General features: G+C 41.2%; 3 protein-coding genes and 2 long non-coding RNA genes across 11 annotated transcripts in view; 4 read left to right on the forward strand and 1 right to left on the reverse strand.

Moving 5' to 3' along the window:
• The window catches only part of LOC136845875 (solute carrier organic anion transporter family member 74D-like), a 194,341-nt gene that overhangs the window by 22,544 nt on the left and 145,686 nt on the right, over positions 1-26,111 (reverse strand). For 4 of the 6 annotated variants that reach the window (XM_067116303.1, XM_067116301.1, XM_067116302.1 and 1 more), the window contains exons 6-14: positions 25,964-26,047; positions 25,462-25,557; positions 25,200-25,305; positions 24,517-24,923; positions 23,654-23,818; positions 15,217-15,415; positions 14,193-14,414; positions 13,255-13,395; positions 12,341-12,520 (exon numbers count right to left, since the gene is read on the reverse strand). In XM_067116303.1, coding sequence (XP_066972404.1) covers positions 12,341-12,520; positions 13,255-13,395; positions 14,193-14,414; positions 15,217-15,415; positions 23,654-23,818; positions 24,517-24,923; positions 25,200-25,305; positions 25,462-25,557; positions 25,964-26,047 — 1,600 coding nt within the window. Of the gene's footprint in view, positions 1-10,771; positions 11,346-12,340; positions 12,521-13,254; positions 13,396-14,192; positions 14,415-15,216; positions 15,416-23,653; positions 23,819-24,516; positions 24,924-25,199; positions 25,306-25,461; positions 25,558-25,963; positions 26,048-26,111 lie in introns of those variants that run through there. The other 2 variants (XM_067116307.1, XM_067116305.1) reach the window with 1 other exon arrangement.
• LOC136845878 (uncharacterized) lies at positions 1,773-8,329 on the forward strand. Of its 2 annotated transcripts, XM_067116313.1 has the most exons (3): positions 1,779-1,966; positions 2,784-2,968; positions 6,488-8,329. In XM_067116313.1, the coding sequence occupies exon 3, from the start codon at positions 6,749-6,751 to the stop codon at positions 7,841-7,843; it is 1,095 nt and encodes a 364-aa protein (XP_066972414.1). In that variant the 5' UTR covers positions 1,779-1,966; positions 2,784-2,968; positions 6,488-6,748; the 3' UTR covers positions 7,844-8,329. The 2 variants fall into 2 exon arrangements, with proteins under 2 accessions (XP_066972415.1, XP_066972414.1); XM_067116314.1 differs by lacking the exon at positions 2,784-2,968 and having other exon boundaries at positions 1,773-1,968.
• LOC136845588 (uncharacterized) lies at positions 16,221-16,769 on the forward strand. The gene is made up of 2 exons (XR_010855197.1): positions 16,221-16,429; positions 16,651-16,769. It is a non-coding gene; the product is annotated as an uncharacterized lncRNA (long non-coding RNA).
• LOC136845872 (uncharacterized) lies at positions 17,637-21,030 on the forward strand. Its single transcript, XM_067116295.1, has 2 exons — positions 17,637-17,811; positions 17,987-21,030. Exon 2 carries the CDS (start codon positions 18,585-18,587, stop codon positions 20,889-20,891), a length of 2,307 nt encoding a protein of 768 aa, XP_066972396.1. The 5' UTR covers positions 17,637-17,811; positions 17,987-18,584; the 3' UTR covers positions 20,892-21,030.
• On the forward strand, positions 22,545-23,191 carry LOC136845873 (uncharacterized). The gene is made up of 2 exons (XR_010855285.1): positions 22,545-22,851; positions 23,073-23,191. It is a non-coding gene; the product is annotated as an uncharacterized lncRNA (long non-coding RNA).

Consider the following 26,111-nt stretch of genomic DNA (forward strand, 5'->3'; position numbering starts at 1 on the left):
TCCATCCTGCTTCAGGATGCGGCAGATATTAGGTCTTGTGATGACTGTCTCCCATTTCCTACCTTTTATGAAGGACAGGTGGATGGTTGGTTGGTTCAGCCTAGTGGCGTTACGTAAGTGGGTGCTGTTTCTCTCTCTCTCTCTCTCTCTCTCTCTCTCAATAACTTTTTGAGATGCCTATGAACAGACACACAAGCAACCGAACGAGCAGGTTCATAATCCCCCGTCTGTTAGAGGAATAAAGTACACACCAATTACCAAGTCATGCGATTCGCTGTGACGAAACGTCCATAATGATAGACGCAAAAATTATTATCTCTTAATTGTTGGGAATTAAACTGGCATTGGATATACATGGTCACTAATTTCAAGTTGTGCTTGTGGGAATCTCCGGATTAATGATCATGAGAGAGAGAGAGAGAGAGAGAGAGAGAGAGAGAGAGAGAGAGAGAGAGAGAGAGAGAGAGAGAGGGAGGGGGAGCACTTATGAAGATTTCGGTAAAACTTAGTCCTAACATCGTTAGCCGGTTATCCCACACTTGGGAAACACGGTATAAATGTCATACTATTATTATTAGTACTGTTCTTAATACTACTTTGATCTTTCCATAAAACTTCAAAGAGTGAATCGTAATCTAACACATTAGAAACTTTATCAGGTCATCTGTCACTCACAGGAGATTTACTGTTAGGACACTTCCTGAACTGACACCTTTAAGTCAAGCTCACTGACAGTACACTAGAGCCTTATTCAGCTGCCATTTCTATATAAGCTCATTCTTGCATCTGTATTCAGTATTAATACAAATTGATTAATTCATACTGTCAGGAAAAAATTAATCTTTTTCATTCACGATCACCAACATCTGAAAGATTATTCATCACAAGGTGAATGACCCAGTTGATAAGCAAAAGGATCGTTATTGCTGAAAATGCATTCTTAAACCGGATGTTCTAAAATACAAAGAAAAATATAAATGGCATATAAAGTTGCAAGAGAGAAATTACATTATGTACCATGATAGTTAAACTGTGATGGCTAAGGTCCGGATTATTCTAAGATACCATTTTTTAAAGAACCGTGAGTTAAGGTCTAATATGAAACTATAAAAACTTTTTGAATTAATTATTTTGCCTTGACCCGGTTGATAAGCAAAAGGATCGTTATCGCTGAAAATGCATTCTTAAACCGGATGTTCTAAAATACAGAGAAGAAATATAAATGGCATATAAAGTTGCAAGAGAAATTACATTATGTACCATGATAGTTAGCCAACTGTGATGGCTCACATAGGTCAAGAACCCTTATCCCAAGATACCATTTTTAAAGAACCGTGAGTTATATAGGTCTAATGATGAAACTATAAAAACTTTTTGAATTAATTATTTTGCCTTGACTGGGTAATGAGGTCACGGCTTCTACAACGTAAACGCAGGTTCGGTTGTAAAGAAAACAGGAAGAACATAAATAACAGATAACGGATAACACCCTTATCACCACTCAAAGCATGAGTGATATGAGTCTACGCTGTCTGTGAATATTGCCATCTATTTCCGATTTTACAATTATTCTTCTTTGCTGTCCGTTTATTAATTCAATTCCCTAATAAAGAATGAGACTGGAAATACTTTAATAAATAAATATATGATAGGTTTTCTTAAAATAAAGAAATATTAGCCTATTTAAAACAATTGAATAACTTTGTTATCTAGTGTAGCAACTCCGCTCTGATAAGCGATGTCAGATCGATTATCAACTGGTATTTTACTTCATCCTCAGTCGCTTAAACGGTTAAATGTGGTCATTACTTTGACTTTCGGGGCAAAGAAAGTGAAATACAGTGAAGTGACACTCGAGAACTAAGTGAGAAAGTTGATTGTGAAGGATAAAACAATTGCAGATAACTTAAAACAAACGAATATAAGCGAGTGATTGCTGGGGGCTCTTGGGGAGTTTGCAGTAATGGTGTAAGTTGACAGCTAGAATTTAACTTTTCCCGACAGCAATGCAGCTTACTTTAGGCTTAAATGCATCTAATTTATATTTCTCATAAGCAAATAAATATTATAAAGTAATTATGAAGGAAACAAAATTTGAAATTTCAAACCTTTCTGGCAATAACCGACGCAAACAAAAGAGGATATACTGTACAATACAACAGGGGGAAGAGTTGGAGGCACTCTCTCTCTCTCTCTCTCCTGAACACTCTACAGTACGCTTTTATTTGACTGAATAATGTCAACTAATTTAGAAAACCAGTTTCAATGCTGCTCTTAGTCAAACTTTTTGAAGAATTAAATCACAACACGACAGGCTGCCGAGATAATTTACTCTTTGTCTGCTATACAGCGAATGTGAAGACACGATTTATTAAAAAGATCAGCGCACATGAAAAGATCATCAAGAGTGCTTTAAGACGATTTGATAATGTAGCAGGAATGGATAATGATAGAGTGGTGAAATGATTGTACTGTACAGTTCAAAAGTATTGGAACTGGAGGCTCAAATAGATAGTCAATCATATATATATATATATATATATATATATATATATATATATATATATATATATATATATATATATCCCAAAATATTACCATACCCATTACATATATATATATATATATATATTGGAAATAGAACACTTTCAGCCCTAGGCCTATGATTGGAAATGACACTACTAGGAATTATAATTATAACTGTGCAAAATAAAATTGTAATTAGTATAAAAATAAAACCACGCTTTACTATTTTGGCAGCTAACTCTGTCTTTTACTTCCAGATAATTTATTCACGAAGATTACATCCACAACAATCTGTGACTGTTTTTCCTGAAGAAATGCAGCTGTACAGCTTCGGAATAACAAACTAGAAGAAAGAGTTTACATTCACTGAAGGTTATTTGAATGACATGAAGTTCTGCGTTTGAATCTTCCGCTTGGTGAAGACTATAAGCAGTAAATTTGGGTAAGATACAGAATTACTATGGGGGTTACTAGTACCACGTTTCTGTCACGGAGTCTAAAAATGTATCAAAAGACATTGCTCCTGTTTAGCACGAAAGTTTATATGAAAGAGAGAGAGAGGGGGGGGGGGGTGGAGTGATCACCCTCTACCCACACAGATCAATGCCTCTGGGAGCCGGGGGTGTTTGCTTCTCAGGTAGATAAACTTCTTGAGAGTGAAATGGCTGGGGAGCACGCCGGCATGCGATTGGCCTCAGCAAAGCTGAACCTTTCGGGTGTGGCCATGCAGGCAAGTTAGCTGCCTACTGCAACTGCAACACTGTGGCGAAGTGTTCATGTAGTTAGCCAAAGAAACCTTGATGGACTCTGACAGAAGAGAAATGGCCCCCAGTCCTGTGCAGCCCTTAAATGGGCAGGGGGTGCTAAGAAGTCTCACGATCTCCTAATTCTTTTATTCATGCTAAAAGTACTATCAAAGTTGGCAACTGGAATGTGAGAACGCTAAATCAGGATAGCAAAATTGAAGAGTTAGTGGCAGTTTTTCAAAGTTATGAATTAGACATTTGTGCTGTAACAGCGACAAGATTAACTGGGGTAGATAAATTGGATTTGGGGAATAAGTTATGTTTGTTGACGTCTGGCCGACGGGATGGAATGCATTATCAGGGAGTAGGATTCTGTTGGGATGCAAGGCAAAGAAGACTCTATGTGAATGGGATCCTATGGACGGGCGATTGTTGTACGCACAGTTCAAGTCAAATTATGGTAACATCAGTCTGTTTGTGTGTTATGCACCCACTAATGATGCACCTGATGAAAGGAAAGACGCATTTTATGGAGAGCAGGAAGGCATAGGAAGAGTTGCTGGACATGATGTTTTGATTTATATTGTGGACTTCAGTGCAATAATGGGCAGGTCGAATGAGGGATTTGAGGCTTGTATGGGTAAGATGGGCGTCCGTGGTAGGATGAGTGAAAATGGAGTAAGGTTTGGGAGTTTGGGGGCACACTTTTTCAACATCACAATATACACAAGACGACATGGGTGTCATCGTGTGGAAAATATAAAAATCAGATTGATCATATTGCTGTTAGCAAAAGGCATAGAAGCTCTTTGCTAGAAGTTCGTGTTAATCGGGGAGCAGATATTGGTATAGTGATCATCATCTCAGCGTTGCAAAAATAAGACTTTAACTAAAAAGTCAGAAGAAGGGAAAACCAGTTGTTGATAGGTATAATATTGATATGCTTAGAAAGGAAGGAGAGGAAAAGGAGGAATTTAGAACAAAATACAGAAACAGGTTTTTGGTGTTGGAACATTGCAGGAGGGAGGGAGAAGTGTAGATGAGATGTTGGGGATGTGAATAAAGCTTTGCATGAGGCTGCTGGTTATACAATCAGGAGACTCAGATTGAGGTAAAAGATATGGATGTCTGAGGAAACATGGGTATGATCAAAAAGAGCGGCGAGGCAAAATTGAGGGGTGAGATGCATTTTGTTAGTGATGAAAATTTTGAATCAACAAGAACTAAGTACTTGAGTTTGGATTCAGAAGTTAAAAGACTAAGAGAGGTAAAAGAAGATCTGTTACTGAAAAGGTTGTGGAAACTGAAAAATTAATTAATAAAAATGATGGTCAGAGTCAAAGGATAGCATAGACAGTAAAGCAATTGGAGAGCTGGTTGGTAGTGCTGGTAAGCTTAGGGATTTACCAGTCAGGGATATGGAAGGTAATTTATTGACCAAAAATTTTGATATCAGAAGTAGATAGAAAGAGCACTTTGAGACATTTCTTAATAGACCAGTACCCCCAAAAGAGGATATACTGCCTGCTCAGGAAGATTTAAATATTGATGAAGGTGAGATCAGGCTAGAAGTAGTTAAGGCAATAAAACAGTTAAAGAATTATAAGGCACCAGGAGAGGATGGTTTATCCCCGGAAATGTTTAAAGTATTTGTCTTGAAGATATTATTCAGTGAGACATGGGTGACGGGGATAATACCATTAGGTTAGAAGAATGGTGTGATCATTAATGCTCCAAAGAAAGGAGATCTGAGTAGGTGTGGTAATTGGAGGGGAATCACTTTGTCACCTGTAGCCTTGAAAATTTTCTGTAGAGTAATGTTGAACAGGTTGGAGCCAGTGGTTGATGGTATTCTGAGGGATGAACAGGCCGGTTTTAGAAAGGGGTGAGGTTGCAGTGATCAGATCTTCATAGTTAGGCATTTAATGCAGCATGCAAATGAAAACTCCATTAAGTCCTTGTTTTGTTGACTTTGAAAAGGCTTTTGATAGTATTTCGAGAGGGGCTATGGGAAAAATTATGAGGCATTATGGGATACCGGAAAAGTTTGTGACGGTTATCATGAACATGCATGAGGGTACATCTTGTAAAGTGATGGTTGATGGGTGTTTGAGCAATTCGTTTGAAGTCAAGTCTGGTGTGATTCTGTTGTTTGTATGGGTCGTAGATTACGTTATGAGAAGGGTCAAAAGAGAAACGGATGCAGGTATACTCTGGGGAGAAAATGTGAAACTTCTTGACTTGGATTATGCTGATGATATGTTTTTGGTCTGTGAGGGACCAGAAAAGATGCAGAGTGTGTTGGATTGTCTAGTGAGTGGAGGTCGAAAGGTTGGTTTGGTTATTAATAGTGGAAAAACTTAAATCATGAATATGAATATTGAAAATGCACAGGATTGTCTAATTGAAGGCTTGGTTGTAAAGCAAGTAGATAAGTTTAAATATTTAGGTACTTATTCAGATAAGGATGATTTTCTGAGCACAGAATTTATGGAAAGATTGAAAAAGTCTCATCAGGCAATGGGAATGCTTAAAAATATTTGGAATAATAGCAATTTTTCTGTGCATACAAAAATCAAAATTTATAAGGTAATGGTTAGGAATATTTTGATTTATGGGCATGAGTCATGGTACAGTACAGTGACTTCAGATAATAAATTCTTAGCATTTGAAAATAAGGCGCTCAGAAGAATATTAGGAATTAATTGGAGGGATAGGATATCAAATAACAGAATTAGAGAAGTAACTGGGGTGCAGCCGGTCGATGAGTATGTTACGCTCTCGCGCTGGAAGTGGCTAGGCCACGTGTACAGAAGACAGGGAATAAAACGAGATACACCGGGGTGGGTTGCCCTTGGTAGAAGAGGTAGAGGTAGGCCAAAGGAGACATGGTTAAGGACAATCAGGCGGGAAGCAGGAGACGAGTGTTGGAGAGATCTTGAAGTTAGCCCAGGACAGAATATGGTGGCGTGAGTTCATCGAGACCCTATGCATCCCTGTGGGTGCCTCAGGAAATGACTGATTGATTGATTGTTGGAATTGTAAAACATTTTTAACCAACTCATATAATAAATGCACATATTACTCATTGTACTTTTAAATATTCAAGCCTTTTTAAAGAGAAATTGCACCTCTGCATAACTCAATCCATATTTGATGCCAAATTAATTTTAATATAACACAATACCTTGTACTAATCAAACTGAACCTTTCAGGTTAAAATAACATCAGCTATGGACCACAGATCTGCAGCCAACACACACACCTCTAGGGAAAGGAGAGACTACAGAAGAGATGCCAGGGATAACGGCCAACGTAATATGGTCAGTTCTAGAGATGCTAGACGTAGGGAGGAAACAAAGAACCTCCTCCAGGAGGGATCAAGAGGCAGAAGCAGATCCCCATGAGAAGAGAGAGGAGGGAAGTCAATAGACGCTCATCTCCCAACCGTAGAGTTAGCTGGCAGGATTCTGTTGATGGAGAGACTAAGACTACAAGAAGCGCTGACCAATCTCCCGGCGGGCACAGAAGGGGAAGAGGGCAGCAATCACAAGGAACAGTCTCCTCGCAGGGGAAGACAGCCGTCGCCAAACAGAAGCAGAAGACAGTCACCTCTGGGAGTTCGAAATCAGCCAGTGAGGGTACATCCCACAAGCCCAAACAAGCCTCTCACAGTACCAGACGCTCACTCTCCACATAGGTCTAAAAGCGAGATAGCCAAGCAACAGCAATCTGTGAGTTATCATAAAAGCAGGCGCAAGAGCAGGAGCAGAAGCAGAAGTCGAAGCAGGAGTAGAAGCAGGAGCAGCAGCAGAAGCAGAGGCAGAAGCAGAAGCAGAAGCAGGAGTAGGTCTCCACACAAAGGACCGAGCAGATTTCAGAAGAGTAACAAAAAGTCCCCTGCCAAAAGGCGTTTGAGGACGACTGACGCTCGTGTTTTAGATGCTGAGACAGCCACGGCTCGTCTTTCAGTCACCAGCATCGCCTTACACGTCTTAGCGATTGGGACATCCCTTATGGTGATTGTCCCAATGTCCCTCGTAAGTGCGAGGTGGCAGATTGTTCGGAAGGCTTGCCCAATCTACGTCCACAACAACGTTGGTGTTACAGTGGACTGGGGGAATCCTAACATGCTCGTGTGCCATATAATAGCATATTTACCCCTGGTGATACTAATGCTATCATTTTCCTTACTACTATTTCATTATGGAATCATGCACACTTGGTACATCAACAAAAGCCCTCCAGCATTTGCTCTGTCACGAAAGCACGCCGTTGGGACTATGCTTCTGGTCTTCGTAGAAGCAGTTGTGGCTTGGTGTATCGCCTGCTTGCTAACGGACGGGTTTCGACAAACCTGCCTTTCCTTTCAGCTGACGCCCTATCCTGAAAATAGGCCTATCTCTTGCAAGTACGGATTCGACGACAGGGACGAGACTTACATGTTCGAAGACCTGAATACCTTCGAGAAGATCATGATTGCTATGCTTGGGGCTTGGGTGTGTGTGATTGTCACGACTATTCTCACAGTGTCTTCGGTTATAAGAACGTGTTGTTGTTATTCGACGTAACTCTTGTATTTCGTGTTGGTGTATCTGTTTTCTAAATAACCACAACTGCTAAAAACATTATCAAGGAATACTGTAAGCGTGGACAAGTTTAACAAGAGAGTTTTTCCTTGAATACATATGCCTGTGACCATACGACTATTAGACCAATTTTCTTGAAGCTCGTGAAAAAGTAACTTAAATTCACCCACAAAAAAACTTTAGTTACTTTAACTGAAGTGAATTTCGTGAACAGTTTTGTCCCATAACAATACAAAAACGCCTTTTCCCTAGTTCCCAGTATGAGACTTCTCCCTAAGGTGCAAAAATTTATTTCCAGTGATTAGAGCTTTCGATGATCATAAAGTGAGTTTTTTGTTTTCCTTTGTTGCATACATAATGTGCAATTTGTATATGAATGAAGGATATTTCTCGTATATAATATATATTATACCCCATCTTTTACTGTGCGCCTCCATGCAATGACAAGGAAAATATAATCTAAAAAGATTTGGAGTTTGAAGACATATCCTTTCATAACGAAAAAATTGAGTACACAATTACTGATATTTTTGGCAAAACAAAATTTGCTTAAATTCTTCCATTCCTTTTGTTCTAATCTCCTTGACTTATCAACTTTTTGAGGTTTGTTCAGAAATTTGTCCTAGGCTGGCCTTCAGTTATTACTCCTGATATTCAATATTCCAAAATGAACCTGCTTTTCTCATAATTCCTGTCATCTACTGATTTTGATACAATAATCCAAAACACTGACGAAATTTAAATATCAGTGTTTATATCCAGACTTAGGTAAAACATAGGATATATAATATGGTAGCACATGATGTTTGTATATTCTTCGACTTTTAGTTGCAATTTGAACAGCATCCTTTAGTATTGATTGACATCACTTTTAAATTATTAAAAATAACTGACGCCAAAGCAACGATTAACCCTTTAGTGGCTGATGACTGAGGTGCTTTATCATCTCTATCCATGAATTCCACATGGTATTGGCACAACCAATGGCAAGTGAGTTTTGAAATATGTTTAAGTCATTTTGTATATTTCATACTAACCTCCCTGATTCTGTACTTTTGACTGTTGTTGCTGGAGGCAAGACAGGTAGAATTAATTGGAAAATAAACTAATGTTTTTGTAAATCTATAAAATTCTAAGCATACTTTTTCCATCTTCGTTTAATGGACTGCTAAACTAAGAGCTTATTGTGTATGCACCTAAACTAGTTTTATAACTGGTACAGAGATGGAGAATGTGAAAAATTTTCAAAATACTGAAAAGAAGAAAGTTCTAAGGACTTTTGAAGACATTTCAAAGACCTTTAGACATTTCTCTTCAATTTTCATCTTTTCTTATTCTGAGAAATAATCATAATGGCCTATGAACGTGTTTTGGTACCTGGAAAAACCTAGCCTGTAGCTGTGGAAAAGGTTAATGTTCAGGTAACCTAAATTTTGCCAGGCAAGATTAGTAAATGTCTTTGCATAAATTGAGTTGCCGTTCCCAGAACCAGCTACAGTAATAATCTTAGGCCCACAATACGCAGTCACGTGACAGCCCTTGTCCTTGAACATACACAACTCAACTGATCTAAACAAGCAAATACCTGTACTAGGTCCTCTATCATTGTACGTGCTCCTGGTTTCCTTGGGTCTAGTGAATTTGGCCTAAATGGTTAGCTAGCCTAGGCACTGCCACCCTAACCTTAAGGTCTGACCTACTGTACTACACTACACCATGTAAGTGTTCTTGCTCGCATTAGCAAAGAATAGGTACTAGCCTTGACACAGCTAACAGGCTATTCTTTGTCTTTGGTCCTCGGTATAGTAGGTCAGAATTATTTTAAATACCAATGGCTATCTTTAATTGTACTACTGAGTTAGGTCCTCTGAATTATTGGTCGACAGCCTCCCCTGGACAAGCTAACTCCGGCGTCTTCAGGTATATAGTAGTTACGTACCTGCAAAAGATGAAGAACAGTAGTTATTTATCTGTCTTCGTACACATAAAATTAATTATATGAAGAGTTCTTACTTTGATATTAATCTTATCCATATAGTTAGTCTGTCCATTCAACACATGATGCTAATTTTCAAAAACTGACAAAGTTTGAAAGATCTATTCCAACATTGTGCACAGCAGTGTGTGGCTAAAACTAAGTGCCACAAATAAAAACAATAATTTTTAAAAATGAAACTGCGAATAAAAGGAATAAAAATAAAAAGCAAAAATAATGATAAAGGAAAACTAAAAAACTGAGAACGAATTCACTATAAATATATTAATAAACTTGATATATTGCATACATGGGTCAGATCTCGTATAATAGAACACTTATCATAGATAATGAATTATAAAGAAAATAATATAAAATGTACTTTTCATATTATTCTTTGCACTTTTGACTTGTCTATATATATATATATATATATATATATATATATATATATATATATATATATATATATATATATATATATATATATATATATGACAGCACACTATTGCACACATGTAAGCCACTATATTATCTATGTTCTCTCTACAACACACACACACATTCAAGAGTTCTTCCGAGTAACTGTATTATGTAAATCACGAGGGAGCGTAGAGAAACTGAACCCTTTTAATCATAACTTATATACAAGAATTATAAAAAAAATCCAAATCTTCATTCATAAAAAAATATAATGAAAACATCTCTGTCATTTGTCGTTTGTGAGACGTAATTTTTAAAAAATTTCATTATTAAATAGGACGGTTATGCTTTAGTTTCTCGTCAAGTTACTGAAGGAACTGAAGAAACATTTGGCCAATTTAGTAACTTGTTGAACAATTTACACAAGAGAACATTGGCTACGGTACGCCATCTGGTGCTCATATGACTTTTTCAAATTTTCCTTCTGGAAAATCACCTAGTTTTCAACACTGGCAAAAATCTTTTGTTTCCATCCACAGGATTAATAATTGTTTCGTTTGTTTTTTCACTCAAGTCCCATAATAACTGTTTTGTTGGTTTTTTCACTCAAGTCCCAGCAAAGCAAAACAACATGTTGTTCAACCACCAGTTGCTCAAACACCGGTTGTTTTCACTATTCTGGAGGGAAGCATATTCCCAGAAGCAAACACAGGAGATGGCTGCAGCTTCGAACCGTCTCCATTACTTCTCTCTACATCATTTTCTCTCTTCGCCTGCATATCCCCATCACCCATTCCCCTTTGGGACCCACGCCCCTCTTTCTCTTCTTTCTTCCTCCCAGGGGACCTAGACCCGCCGTTCTCCCGTCCCACGAGACGGGAGATCTTCTTCAGACTCCTCCTGAGACTCGACTTCCGTCCAGCCCCCGGGCCGCTGGAGAAGAGGAATGAAGAGGCAGGGGAAGACTGCGTCGAAGAAGGAGGGTTCTCGTCCACCAGCTGGAGGTCGCCGATCTTCCTGGCCACGATGAAGCAGAAGACGGCGCAGAGGGCGATGAAGAAGGCGGACACGCCGTGTAGTTTGTACCTGTGGGCGGAGGGGATGTCAGGATTCGTATAAAAATGCAGGACTTGATAACTATCATCCAGTTAAGAACTGACAGGGATGAAAGTGCCAAAGACTGTAGTCTCTGGGGCCAAAGGGTCATGTGTCAATTTAAATTTCGTGTATTAACCTTCTTAAAGCATGTTTATGCTATATACTGATTTGTCTGATAACCAATCTCTTCTTTCTGGATTTCCTATTCCCTTCTGCTACTTCTTTCAATTGAATACCATATTCTCTGGAATCTTGAGTTTCAAGTCAATGGTCCCAATGGTGGGCTTGTTCCATATGAATGGGATTCACCTCCTGAATAATAATAATAATAATAATAATAATAATAATAATAATAATAATAATAATAATAATAATAATAATAATAATAATAATAATAATAATAATAATAATAATTCCTTAATTTAAAAATGGCTTAGCGTATCTTTAGAGCCAAAAGATGCTGAAATACTTTTAGTATACTATTAGCTGATAGGAAATCATTCTTCTTACTTGAGATTACTTGACTAGAACCACTGATATAAGAGAGGTGAAATATTTCGTCTTTTCTTCTTGCTTGATACTTGACCAAGAGGCCCATTCATTCGAAAGCCTATGTGTCATTAATATCCTTAAACTCCATTTATTAGAAAAGGTCCCTCGCTACATACACCCACTTAATGTAGACATTCCTTAAAGCAATTCCTCTGATTTGCAATTCTCTTCATGTTTCATTTTTATCTTTCTCTTGTTACGTCTCTTCCATCACAGTTAAAGCTTCACTCTTCATCGTTCTTTCTTCCTATTTATTGTTTACTTCGGACCTGGGCTAAGAAAGGATTTTTGAATACCTGTCCCACAGGTCTCCGCACTTGAATAAATGAGAGAGGCCTAAGGCATGTGCTTCTATCTCGACTTTCCGAAAGGATCTTGAAGGAAAGACTCGAGACGGTTCATAACTAGTCTCCCCTCCTCCCTCAACTAACCTGAAGTCATCTGTGTTGTAGAGCCAACAAGAGCCTCTCCCGTTTTGGCAAGTCTCCTCCCAGACGAGGCAGGATGAGTCTATGAGGCTCCCGTAGATCAGAGGGTTCACGATCAGGGCGGCAGAAACCATCGAAGTCTTCACGCCGATGGCCAGAGGTTTGTCTTCGACGGAAACGCACCTGGGGGAGAGAAATTGATGGATGGTGACCTCAGATAAAGTCAGGGATTTGAGGGAGAGGTCAAAGGTCGAGCCTTGTGTTGTATTTGTAAAGAACGTAAATATAATAGAAGGTTTACCTGGTAAAGCTGTAGCTCTCTAAACTGGTAAGGAACTAGGGCTGGAATATAAAATTTAGCCAAGCGCTGAGACCTATGAGTCATTCAGCGCTGTAAGGGAAAACTGGGAGTATAGAGGGTTTTAAAGGTGAAACAGGGGAAAACCTCGCAGTTGCACTATGAAACAACTGTTAGTAGAGGGTGGAAAGCAAGATGGAAGAAAGATAATAAAAAAACATCTAGAGCAAAAGAAATGAAAGGGGTTGCAGCTAGGGGCCGATGGAACACTACAAAGAACCTTAAGTAATGTCTACAGTGCACCGCGTGAGGTGCACTGACGGCACTAGCCCCCTTACGGGGATAAAATGGTATGGCTTGTTTGGGTGTAAACATGGAGTTCTGTTGATCTATTGTAATTTGCATCCAGGAAACAAATTATGACATAGTAGCAAAAAACATTTTTAGAACAGGACTTACAATGTTCTAAATATGGTTTTTGCTACTATGTCATAAATTTTCTTTTGTCCCAACACTATTTAGAATTTATGCTTAAAACAATTCTGGCTTATACAGTAAGGAGGAAATATACAGGAGTTATTCATATCTGCAGTGACAAACAGCAACAGCTGATTCTAACCTCATACCGATGAGAGTCCCACCAATGATCCCTACAGATATGAAAGACCTCACGATGACCATAATGACATTATAGACGATGAATTGCGAGCAGGTGTCCTGACAGTACCCTGAGGTCACTTTAGCAGATGGACTCCCACATCTGGAAAGAGAACATAAAAGAATATCAGCTTGGTTAAAAATGCTTGATGGAAGTCTTGTCTTGGCTACGGGCTAATGTTCTGGAAGTACTTATACAGAGAATTCATCCACGATTCAGAAGTTGAATAATTTACGTGGCGGTGATTACTATCTTGTATTTTCTCGATAACTACTCACTGGTAGGAGACCAAACTTAATTTTGGAAAAAAATATATTTTCATAATATTATAATTAGGGAGATTTCTTAAACCAATACTTAGTACAATGACACTTGGGGCCTCATTTTTGTAATATGTCGTAATATTTTAATGAAGGTCAAAGCAGAGAGCTTAAAATAACGAGAAAAAGACGAATTGATTAAAAAAGCACAGAAAACAGATGAATCCAGACTCACGAAATCTGATATAATCGTTGTTTATCTTAAAACTTAATAAAATTCATAAAAACAATATACGTCACTGAAGTTTTAGGCTCATAAACAATACTTATCCTTAAAAATATGTACGTTGCTTACGCATTAACTCGTCAACTGAAAAACTAGTACAATACAATATGATATTTTTCCCGACTTTAGGATATTAATGTAACACAAATTGGAAAAACCATTAGTGATTACTGTAACATGAATGATAATTCGTTTCAGTGATATGGATTTGAAAAATATAGACCAGAAGATTTATATATTTATAAATCGACATTTTGCACGACTTTGCCAACACAGATTAAAGAAACTCAAAAACCAGCTGAAATATTAAAAGAAGATTTCCTATACATAAGCAACCTAAGGATGGCACTTACGTGCAGTTAAAAAACACTTCACGGTCGATACCGTCAGCAGCTCCTTCTCCTAATAAATTCGTGTCCCCGGCAGGAGGAGGTGGGAGGCTGGTTTCCGGGCATCCTGCGTGACAGGGCGAGAAGTATGTGAGGTTAATCGGCCCGTCCCTGACGCAGACGGGGATAAACTCCTTCAGGTCGCAGTCACAACCGCTGCTGCATCCTCGGTAGAGTTCCACGCTTCTGTTGGTGAATGGAAAAGAAGAATCAGCTGCGAGAAAGTGAAACACTGGAAAGTGACTGTTTATTGGCAGTTTCTTTCGCGCTCGATAGAGCCACAATTTTCATTTTATTTTTGGAATTTAGGTTTTCAATTGGAACTTACGTTAAGTATATCTTAGTTTTACCAGACCACTGAGCTGATTAACAGCTCTCCTAGGGCTGGCCCGAAGGATTAGACTTATTTTACGTGGCTAAGAACCAATTGGTTACTTAGCAACGGGACTTACAGCTTATTGTGGAATCCGAACCACATTATAGCGAGAAATGCATTTCTATCACCAGAAATAAATTCCTCTAATTCTTCATTAGCCGGCCGGAGACTCGAACTCGGGCCTAGCGAATGCTAGCCCGCAACTCTAACGACTCTCCCAACGAGGAACTTTCAATTGGAACTGGAATATAAAATTTAGGCCAATGGCCAAAAGCCAAGCAAGAGATGGGACCTATGAGGTCATTCGGAGCTGAAAGAGAAATTGAGAGTGAAAAGGTCTGAAAGATGTAACAGGTTCACTGTGGAACAATTGTCAGGAGAGGGTTGAGGAAAGTAAGACGGAAGAAAGAGAATATGAACGGAGGTATAAGTAAAACGAATGGAAGGGGTTGCATCTAGGGGCCTAAGGAACGCCGCAAACAAAGCACTTTTAGTAAAGCCAACAGCGCACTTTGTGGGGTGCACTGACGGCAGCACTATACCCTACTACGGGACCCATAAATTTTCTTCTAATGCCTTTCATTCCAATAATCTGTAGGAATACGAACTTACTTCCCGTCAGGAGACAGTATCCCGGGCAGGTCCTGCTGAAAGTCGCAGCTGACGAACATCACGCCCACGAGAGTCAGCGTGTAAACGAAGGCGCCCACTGACATTAGGTAGGCTACGGTCTTGCCCTTCGGGCGGAAACGACGTATCCAGACGCCTCCTCCAGCCACACCCAGCAGGAGAGACGTCGTGCTTGATATACCTGGTTTAATGAGGGAATATCTATGAGAGAGTGGAGTTGCTAGCCTTACGCCCTGTTCTGGCTTTGCTGCGATCAACAGAAGGTGATTAACTACCAGATACTTAATTATTCACCGTTTAGGTAAAGAGTCTTGAATCGATTTCTGGGAACTTTGGCTGGTGAGGCCAGACTCCTAATCACTGGATCACTATTTAATAAATATATGTACCGTATACTATGTGTATATATAAATATATACATACATTTAATGAAACAGATATCCATCTTAATTTACTTAAAAATCTGTATACCTGCATACTTATGCATGCATAGTTACCCAGTCAGATATACACGTACATAACTAAAAAAAAAACACACTTCTGTATATATATGTGTGTGTGTATGCATATATATATATATATATATATATATATTATTATGATTAGCAAGAATTCGCTAGCAAATTACCTCCCCCCCTCCTTTGTTGTTGTTGGTTGTTCATTTACTGCCAGCCGGCCGATCGATAGACCATCTGTCTATCGACTTAAAAACAAGGGTTAAAAGATTAGAGGCGCTCCCATTTTTGATAAAGATCTTTCCTTCGAGGCAAAAGTAATCTGGCTTGGGCGTTTCTCCTACAGGCCAAAACCCCTGGGCAGCAGGTGCAATGAGTCAAAGCATCTGTGATGGACGCCCCCTGCCCCATAGGAGGGGGATAAAGGCAAAAAGCCCACGAGGTCTCAGACACACGCGGGCTGGAAGATATGGAGTGAACTTGTGAAGACGTCCTCAACCCTGGCCCCATCGATGCCCTTTGCATCCTAACCACGTGGCCCTTTCAAAAGTATACTTCTCCTCGTGCCCCTCGACCGTATTCCTCGAGCCCACACGCCATTGCTTGGAGTTTCGAGGAGTCCCCATCGCCTTGCCCCTTTACGGAAGCCCTTGCATCTCACCACGTGGAAGAAACTCGTCCTCGGAAATCGCAAGTCATCCACGGACCGCCTTCTACGCGCCCTCGGAAAATCTGCTAAGGTAAAGTGCCCTGGAAGAGCCCCATTTCAGTCACGCTTTTGTCTCGTAATATTTTCTTAAAGAGAAAGCCAGAAATCTCCCTTGTCTAATGTCCGTGCGCCTCTTGCATCGGCAGTATTAATTCTTTATTACTCCTTTGGCACCCTCAGTGCAGCTTCGAATTCATTATTCTTTTGTCTATTTTCATTACTGGCGTATAATGTGCATATCTCTCATTTCAGAGGGATCCTATCGTGGAAGCTTCTCGGGCTGTGGCTGGAATTCCCCAGTTTCATTCAATCTACTGAGTTCCTCTTTCCCGTACTAATGTCATTTATGTAAATACACTACTTTAAATGTGCCCACGTGTTTTACGTAATATTTCCCTCAGTAACCAGAGCCCTATGCTCATATGAAATTCTCCTTTGTTTTTCCTCTTTTTTTACGTTTTCCCGTACCCACGCAGTCAGAATCACAAGGCTAAATTAACTTAAATTGTTGCTACCTGTCTCACAGAGCATATTTCAAACTAAAACCACGGAAAAACGTAAAAATGGCGACCTGGCCATAGATCTCGTTTTGCAGTTGCAGTTCCCTAGTGTTGCTTTATTGCATTTTGCAACTTGCCAGATCAGCTATTAGCAAAGCTAAGCTGGGTACGAGACAATTATGAACCTTTTTGTAAAACCAGCACACAGATCCAGAAAATTCCACGTAAGTAATGTGTTAATCTTAGCAAAACCTTTTACAATCGTGACTGTTCCTAGGAATTAGAAATAGGGACGCATGTAATCACTGAGAGAAAAGAACCGCCGTATTAGATTCGTTAATGCATGCCTTTCAGGATAGGTAGTTAGGAAATAACCAGTGCTAACCATCCTTTGCTTCGAGGAATAGTGCGAAATTCCTCTGTGTTAAAATCCTTACCATATTCTTGCTTCGAGGAATAGTGCGAAAGAAATTCCTCTGTGATAACTCTTACTTCGCATTTCGAATTAGCGAACTGTTATTTAGGCGCGAATAAATTCCCACGTGGGACACGACGAAGTCAGCTTGCATTGCTGAAAATTCTCTCAGTGTAGTTAGAATTCGAGTTAGGTGTTAGGAAAGCGAAATTTAAACTCCGCTTATAGGGAAAATTACTAGGCCGTTGTACTGTTATCCTCTCCTCCGGTGTTGGCCAAACGACCTGCAACCCCCACCCCCGCCCATGCCCGCGTGTGTAGCATTTTTTTTTTTTTTTTTTTCCATTCATTTCCCAGCATACATTTTTCTTTGGGTTTCCCGTTAGTAATTTCTAAGTCCTAAGGGACGAATCGTAATTCCAAGTCCTAAGTGACTCCTAAAATTCTACGTCGTACGTGACGAGAATTCCTCCAAATTCCACAAATTCCAAGTCCTACGTGACTCCTAAAATTCTACGTCGCACGTGGCGAGAATTTCTCCAAATTCCAGTCCTTAGAGACTCCTAAAATTCTACGTCGCACGTGGCGAGAATTTCTCCAAATTCCAGTCCTCCGAGACTCCTAAAATTCTACGTCGCACGTGGCGAGAATTTCTCCAAATTCCAGTCCTCAGAGACTCCTAAAATTCTACGTCGTACGTGGCGAGAATTTCTCCAAATTCCAGTCCTCAGAGACTCCTAAAATTCTACGTCGCACGTGGCGAGAATTCCTCCAAACTCCAGTCCTCAGAGACTCCTAAAATTCTACGTCGCACGTGGCGAGAATTTCTCCAAATTCCAGTCCTCAGAGACTCATACAAAAATTCTACGTCGCACGTGGCGAGAATTTCTCATTCCTGGGAACCCAAAATTAAGTCCTTTTGAGACATTATATAGTGTAGTTCACACATCTAAGCCCTTACGGGACTGATCATTCTAGTTCGTTAGAACAACTCCTTAACTTCACGCTACAGCCGGCCAAGTCCGAGCGTGACAAAATCCAACTACGTCTTCCGAGACACATATTAAAATTCGTTCGCCAAGAACAACCACGTCTTTCAAGACATATCAAATTTTAACAAAAAGGTCTCCTCAGACTTACTAATCACCTGTCTTATTCAGACAGATCCATTCTCCTGCAGTCTGAACCATTGAGTGTTTCAGATTCCTGCAATTGAGTCTTTTCAGACAACCTGAGTCTTTTCAGACATATCATATAACCATTATTTCAAAATGGCTAATACCAGAGCCCAACAAAACGAGGATTTCAAATTCTACATGTCCGCTGGGAAGGACATGGGACTATCGGGGCAAGATCTGAGAGCATGGGTTCAAGAACGAGTGGACGATGCCAAGGCGGAGAGAGCAAGAGAACGTGAAGAGAGGGAGAGAGAACGTGAAGAGAGGGAGAGGGAAAGAATTGCCCAAGAACAACGAGAGGAGAGAGACAGAATTGCCCAAGAGAAAAGGGAGGAACGAGAATGGGAAGATCGAGAGCGACAGCGCGCCCACGAGCTCCAGATGCTAGAACGACAGCCCGCCACCCCCCCGCCCCCTGCCGCGGGGATGAGTGCCCTCAGCCAAGCTCACTCGTTCATGCCAAAATGGACCGAGTCCGAACCCGAAGTATGGCTTGAAAGGGCCGAACGAGTCCTGGAGTGCTGCGATCTCTCCCTTGTTCTCACTAAATTCCTGGGCGGAAAGGCCCTCGTTGCCTACCACGCCCTTCCCGCAGACGATCGGGGAAACTGGGAAGCCGTACGCCAAGCAGTTACGAAGGCGTACGAGATTACCCCCGAGCGGTGGAGGAGACGTTGGAGAGAGCAGCCCAGAGAAGCAGGCCAGACTTGGTCCGATTGGGCGTACCATTCGGAGCGGGCGTTGACAAAATGGCTCGATTCCGAAGGAGCCACTAACACCGCCGAGGTACTCGAGCGGTTTAAATTCGAGCATTTCCTGCGCTACGCCCCTCCTGCCCTCGCCACTCATATAGTGGAAAAAGCCCCACCAACACTCACCGAGTGTTGCCGAATAGCAGACATGTGGGAAACTCACCACCCTCAAGAAGGATCCATGGGGCGGAAGATAAATCCCCCGTCCCTCCTCGGAGGTTCAAATTCCAACAAAAATGGGAACTCGGGCAAGCCCCTAACTTGCCATTATTGCAAGAAAACGGGGCACTCCTTCGAACAGTGCCGGAACAAGAAACCGGCTCCTCTCTCTCCCGGAAAACCGACAAATAATTCGCCTGCGCCCTCCACAGGGGCAGCGCGGAAAGACTTTAGCCAGACCTTTTGCACGGCGTGCAAGGTCTATGGCCATTCTCCCGCATGGGCAAAATGCCCACGCAATAATAAAGTAAATACTCCCACCGTCGCCTTGGCCGTCACAGATCCCCAGTCATTAGGCCCTCCCGCCGAAGGGCCCGTATACGTGGCCCCTCCACGAGGTAGCGAGCCCGCGCGCCGAGTCACTGCTTTCGAGGACTCGGGCGCACAAATCTCCCTCATCCGAAGGGACAGAGTTCCCTACGGAGCTATCGTCAATAGACGAAAACTCGTCACGATCGAGGGAATAAATCAATTTAAGATGATACTCCCTACGGTCCAATTGAGAGTCTCACGACCTCACCAATCCAAAATGTGCAATCTTGCAGTAGCAAGCCATCTCCCCGGAGGCTATGACGTCATCCTGGGACAGGACTTCCAGTCCCTGCCGAAATCACGACAATCTAGGGGTCCATATTCCCCGAATCATTCCGCGGGCGCGAGTAATTCTCCCCCGCTTCTTCCTCAGCCAAGACTGTCGCCCCCTGGGTACCAGGAGGACGTGCGGTCCCCACCAGTGCCACCTGAGTACGATGTACAGTGGCCCCCTCGATCGGTTCCCGATCCACTTCCAGTGTCCGGCCCTGCCTCAGTGCCAGTGCCAGGGCCCCAATCAGATCTCCCTTCAGGAGATGCCAAATTCCTGCCGGTGCCACTTGCATGCCCCGAGCAGGGCCAAGCTTCGTCCGTCCTGACCGACGAGCCCAAGAAACCTCTGATAGCGCCTGACTCTGCCCTAGTGCCAGCGCCAGAGCGCTACGCCGATCTCCATTCACGGGATCCAACTCAGGACCCCCTCTCTTCCCCCGGCCTGGCACCGCTACCAGCGTCGGTCAGAGAGACGGTTCCTCCCGACCACCGCGGAAGCTCACCTGCAGGTGCGGCCTCGCAACCCGTGCCTGAGCTGGTCAACGTTACCTGCGAGCCGCTCACGCCACCCCCGACCGCCTCCTCTCTGCCTCAGCCCGTCGCCGACACAATTGCAAGTCAGGATTCTGCCATATCTCACTTGGCCGATGAACTACAAGAGCCGCGACGGATCATGGTAGAACCCGCACGGAACACTCCTGCGTCAGCTGTCGCATCAGCAGGCCCAGGTGGTACTCCGTGCCGCCCTCCGGTCGCGGGCCCTCCGCTTCCCCGGCCGAGGACGACTGTCCCATTAAGAAAGACTCGAGGCGAAATTACCACGGGCGTGGGACATTCCAGGTAATTTACAAAGAGCTCTAGAGCTCCCATGGCACCTGTGCCACCATTTCATCTTTCGAAGGTCTTGGCACCCCTAATCCAGAAGGGGATGTCAGGCCCTCCTCTATCTTCCCCCGTTCCTCAGGAACTTCTATCTCTTATCACCTTCTATTTAATCTTCCCTTAAATTATCCCCACAAGAGGCAATTAAAATACGGGATACCATTCCCCACACAATGTATAAATCATTAAGAATAACAGAGTGAGAAGTGGCACGCCCTTGCGCCCATACCTTGGCACCGGGCGCGCGTGTCAGCCCCTCCTGAAGGAGTCGCGCCCTTCGGGTGCACTTTTCTCGCCCTGGGACTGAAAGGATAGGCCGGGCCGTAATTTATAGGCGTAGGACGATAAATTCCCGCCTAACACAATAAAACCCTCACTCTTTTCCCTTAGTTCTTCTGCCAATATCATTTACTTTCTTTTAGTCATTTATTTATCTTTAATTTTAATGAATCGCGAGTCATAAACTCTTGCCCTTGTGATTTAAATGCCCCTTTTGTAAGCTCTGAGGGACGTGTCCCGCCTTCATATGCGGTCAAGTTTCATTCGTAACGTCTTGGTAATTTTCCTTTTGTTATTATTATCCCTTTTCCCCCTTCCATTCCTTCCAAGATCGCTGTTTGTCCTACCCCACATCTTTTGTCTGCTCGCCCCGTCATAACATTGAGTTGGCAGTAGACGCATAAAATTAGCGTAGTTTAAGGTTAGCGAATTAAAACCTCGCGAATACTCTCGCCCGCACACGACTGTCAAATTCCCGGTGTGTGGGTCATCCCTCAGCTCGCGTTGAACGATAGCTGAGCCAAGTACGTTAAAACGAAGATAAATTATCAATGCGAATATGTATAGTCATTACAGTATCGTGAAAAAGGGGATGTCATTTACAAAAATAAACGCTGTTTTTCATTTACACAGCCTCTTCAAGGCAGATTGTACTAACCGCATGCATTTTATCTAAAATTAAGTAACCGTGTATTTTGATTCTTGAACAATAACCATTTCTTTTCATTTGTTGGCCATAGCCTCATATACGTGGTCCTATAATCTTAATTAATTCACAATTGTTCGAGTCACTTTATAAAGTTACAGTGGGTAACCAAATCTAAAGTAATTATTCTTTTGCAAGTGTCTAAATCACTTTGCGTTCTGTTAACGAAAATTGTCCCAATGTGTTATTAAAAGTAATGTCTCAGCTTCATAAAACCCTTAGGAGTAAAGTTCATTGCAAGGCAGAATGTAGAGTAACGTAAAGCATTTGCCGCTCATTCTTGAATATCGATGTACACACCCGGAAGGAGGTATGTACATCATCTTGTATGGGGAGGTATTATGATTAGCAAGAATTCGCTAGCAAATTACCTCCCCCTCCTTTGTTGTTGTTGGTTGTTCATTTACTGCCAGCCGGCCGATCGATAGACCATCTGTCTATCGACTTAAAAACAAGGGTTAAAAGATTAGAGGCGCTCCCATTTTTGATAAAGATCTTTCCTTCGAGGCAAAAGTAATCTGGCTTGGGCGTTTCTCCTACAGGCCAAAACCCCCTGCGGGCAGCAGGTGCAATGAGTCAAAGCATCTGTGATGGACGCCCCCTGCCCCATAGGAGGGGATAAAAGCAAAAGCCCACGAGGTCTCAGACACACGCGGGCTGGAAGATATGGAGTGAACTTGTGAAGACGTCCTCAACCCCTGGCCCCATCGATGCCCTTGCATCCTAACCACGTGGCCCTTTCAAAAGTATACTTCTCCTCGTGCCCCTCGACCGTATTCCTCGAGCCCACACGCCATTGCTTGGAGTTTCGAGGAGTCCCCATCGCCTTGCCGCTTTACGGAAGCCCTTGCATCTCACCACGTGGAAGAAACTCGTCCTCGGAAATCGCAAGTCATCCACGGACCGCCTTCTACGCGCCCTCGGAAAATCTGCTAAGGTAAAGTGCCTGGAAGAGCCCCATTTCAGTCACGCTTTTGTCTCGTAATATTTTCTTAAAGAGAAAGCCAGAAATCTCCCCTTGTCTAATGTCCGTGCGCCTCTTGCATCGGCAGTATTAATTCTTTATTACTCCTTTGGCACCCTCAGTGCAGCTTCGAATTCATTATTCTTTTGTCTATTTTCATTACTGGCGTATAATGTGCATATCTCTCATTTCAGAGGGATCCTATCGTGGAAGCTTCTCGGGCTGTGGCTGGAATTCCCCAGTTTCATTCAATCTACTGAGTTCCTCTTTCCCGTACTAATGTCATTTATGTAAATACACTACTTTAAATGTGCCCACGTGTTTTACGTAATATTTCCCTCAGTAACCAGAGCCCTATGCTCATATGAAATTCTCCTTTGTTTTTTTCCTCTTTTTACGTTTTCCCCGTACCCACGCAGTCAGAATCACAAGGCTAAATTAACTTAAATTGTTGCTACCTGTCTCACAGAGCATATTTCAAACTAAAACCACGGAAAAACGTAAAATATATATATATATATATATATATATATATATAATATATATATATATATATATATATATATATATATATATATATATATATATATATATATATAATATTTATATAAAACAACTTAACATAGTAAACAGTTGTACATACACATAGAGGTTCATTCCTGAACAACAACAACAACAATAATAATAATAATAATAATAATAATAATAATAATAATAATAATAATAATAATATAGCATACATATATACATAATAAAAAAGAACACAAATAGTTACCAGAGAAGAAAGTAGAGGACGCCTTGGTAATCCTGAACTGGTGTTCCTGGTACTTTGCGAGCCACATGAATAGGCCGAGTTCGGCGACCAGCGCCAAAAAGTCGCTCAGGGAGAGGAACAGCAAGACTGGGTTCTTCGAGAGGCGTTTGAGGGCTTCTAAAAAGTCTGAAATGAAAGAATAACTCAGTAAAATAAAGTCTTACTGGCTTCTAAAAAGTCTGAAATGAAAGAAAAATTTGGTAAAATAAAGTCTTACGGGCTTCTAAAAAGTCTGAAATAAATGGAAAAATAAATGTAAAAGACTTCAAAAAGTCTGAAGTAAGAAAATCTAAAAGGCTTACGGGCTTCTAAGAAGTCAAAAATAAAAGAAAAAATAAATTAAAAAGGCTTATGGGCTTCCAAAAAGTCTGAAATTAAAGAAAAAAGAAAAAGCTTCTAAAACGTCTGAAATAAAAGATGAAAAATAACTAAATAAAGGCTTACAGGCTTCTAAAAAGTATGAGATGAAAGAAAAAAAAAAAAAAAAAAGGCTTACGGGCTTATAAAAGTTTGATGTGAAAGAAAATAAATGAAAAAGGCTTACTGTCTTCTAAAAATATGAAATAAAAGAAAAAAATAAAAGGCTTTGTGATGCAGTTCAGGATTTGCTATGCTTTCATGTTTTTTTTTTAAAGCTGTTGATCTGTAAATGCTCGCACTGAGCTCTAAACCTTTCTTGAGTACCATTCCCTAAATACGTCTTCCTATTATTGATTGCAGAGTCATTCTGCGGTGCAATTACCTTAAATGTATGTTAGTACTAATTTCTAAAGCTAACCTTCAGTTATAATCAAGTGGTATACAAATACACAAACCACTCTTACCTTTAGCAGTGTTAATCTGACTCTGTGGCACAAAGCTCTCCAGGGCATTCTTCTTCAGAGTTTTCTCCTGAAGGGACTCCTGATTGCCCACCTCGTCGGAATCCCCATTCCCAGAATGCCCTTTAACCCTCTGAGCCTTTTCAGAGTTCCCGTATCCAGCTTCAAACTGCCTGACGAGATCGTTATGTACTTCATCCCAGCTCCTGCCGGCGCTGTATCCAGTATGATGATGCCCTTGAGACAAGTGCCCGTTGGCTCCATTATGTATCTTGTAAGGAGGGTCCTCGTTGGTTGGTACAACGGAAGTCTTCACGAGATCTTCGCCCGTGAGTTGCCTGGTGGTGATTCCGTCTTCCTTGGCTTGGCGTCCCTCAAGGTCTTCTGTTGATTCTGGTCGTTTAATTTTCCTGTTTTTGGGAGAACCGAGCAATTGACAACGGGATTCTGAGAGAGAGAGAGAGAGAGAGAGAGAGAGAGAGAGAGAGAGAGAGAGAGAGAACCTAATCTACTTCTTACAACGATTAGGTGACACCTTTATATGGTCTATAGAATAGTAGCCCTAGACTCCTATGGACAAATATTTACACCAGTTTCGGGTTAGGCCTAACCCGAAACTTATCCTTATCCAGAGGGGAAAGAGTCATTTTTAACCATTATCTAAAGGGGGGAAAAGTCACTCTTACCTCGGGAAAAGCGAGAGGGTGAAAGAGTAGGCTAACATCAGCGTGGAAAAAGCTAGAGGCCCAGTCCACCAGGCGCCAATCCAGCGCGGATCGTGAGGTGAAATACCTAAAAAAAAAATAAATAAATAAAATAAAAAAATAAGAATAATCATTAAAACACATCTTCCATCCAATTATCAATTCACCTTCAACGCGAATTCAATTCTATACGGAACTATCAATGCTGAATTGACTTATAACTTTATATTTATAAGGAACTTACCGAAATGCTTCCCTGGGTAGACATAGATGTTTAGTGCGAGTGCCGAGAGGGAGAAACCGATTGTTGGACCCAGAACGCGAACGGAGGTGCTGATTGCTGTTGGAGATTTATTTATAAGTTATACTTTGTAAGTTATTTACACTATACTTTGTAAGTTATTCATACTTTATTTCATTATTTATATATATATATATATATATATATATGCCTATATAATTTTAAATTAACTCGTATCTTTCTTGAGATTTTATTCCTTCGAATAAGGTCTTTACATGAGAGAGAGAGAGAGAGAGAGAGAGAGAGAGAGAGAGAGAGAGAGAGAGAGAGAGAGAGAGAGAGAGAGAGAGAGAATATTACATCTACCAAGAACTTTCAGTGTTGACTAATTTCATTAAATGGACTCTTTTCACCATAACATTCTGAGAGAGAGAGAGAGAGAGAGAGAGAGAGAGAGAGAGAGAGAGAGAGAGAGAGAGATAAACAAACAGACAAGACGGCTTACCAAAATAAATAGGAGCGGCATTTTTCGAGACGCTGTCATCTAAGTATGGAGCGCCCACTATGTACAGGATGGTACCCGAAAGAGCTGTAATGGAAAGATAAATTATTATTATTATTATTATTATTATTATTATTATTATTATTATTAT

Source organism: Macrobrachium rosenbergii, chromosome 14 (assembly GCF_040412425.1).
Source record: "Macrobrachium rosenbergii isolate ZJJX-2024 chromosome 14, ASM4041242v1, whole genome shotgun sequence".
Lineage (NCBI taxonomy): Eukaryota > Metazoa > Arthropoda > Malacostraca > Decapoda > Palaemonidae > Macrobrachium > Macrobrachium rosenbergii.

Coding starts and splice junctions, on each gene's coding strand:
- LOC136845878 (XM_067116314.1), top strand. CDS start 6,749: ATGGAGAGACTAAGACTACAAGAAGCGCTGACCAATCTCCCGGCGGGC.
- LOC136845872 (XM_067116295.1), top strand. CDS start 18,585: ATGGCTAATACCAGAGCCCAACAAAACGAGGATTTCAAATTCTACATG.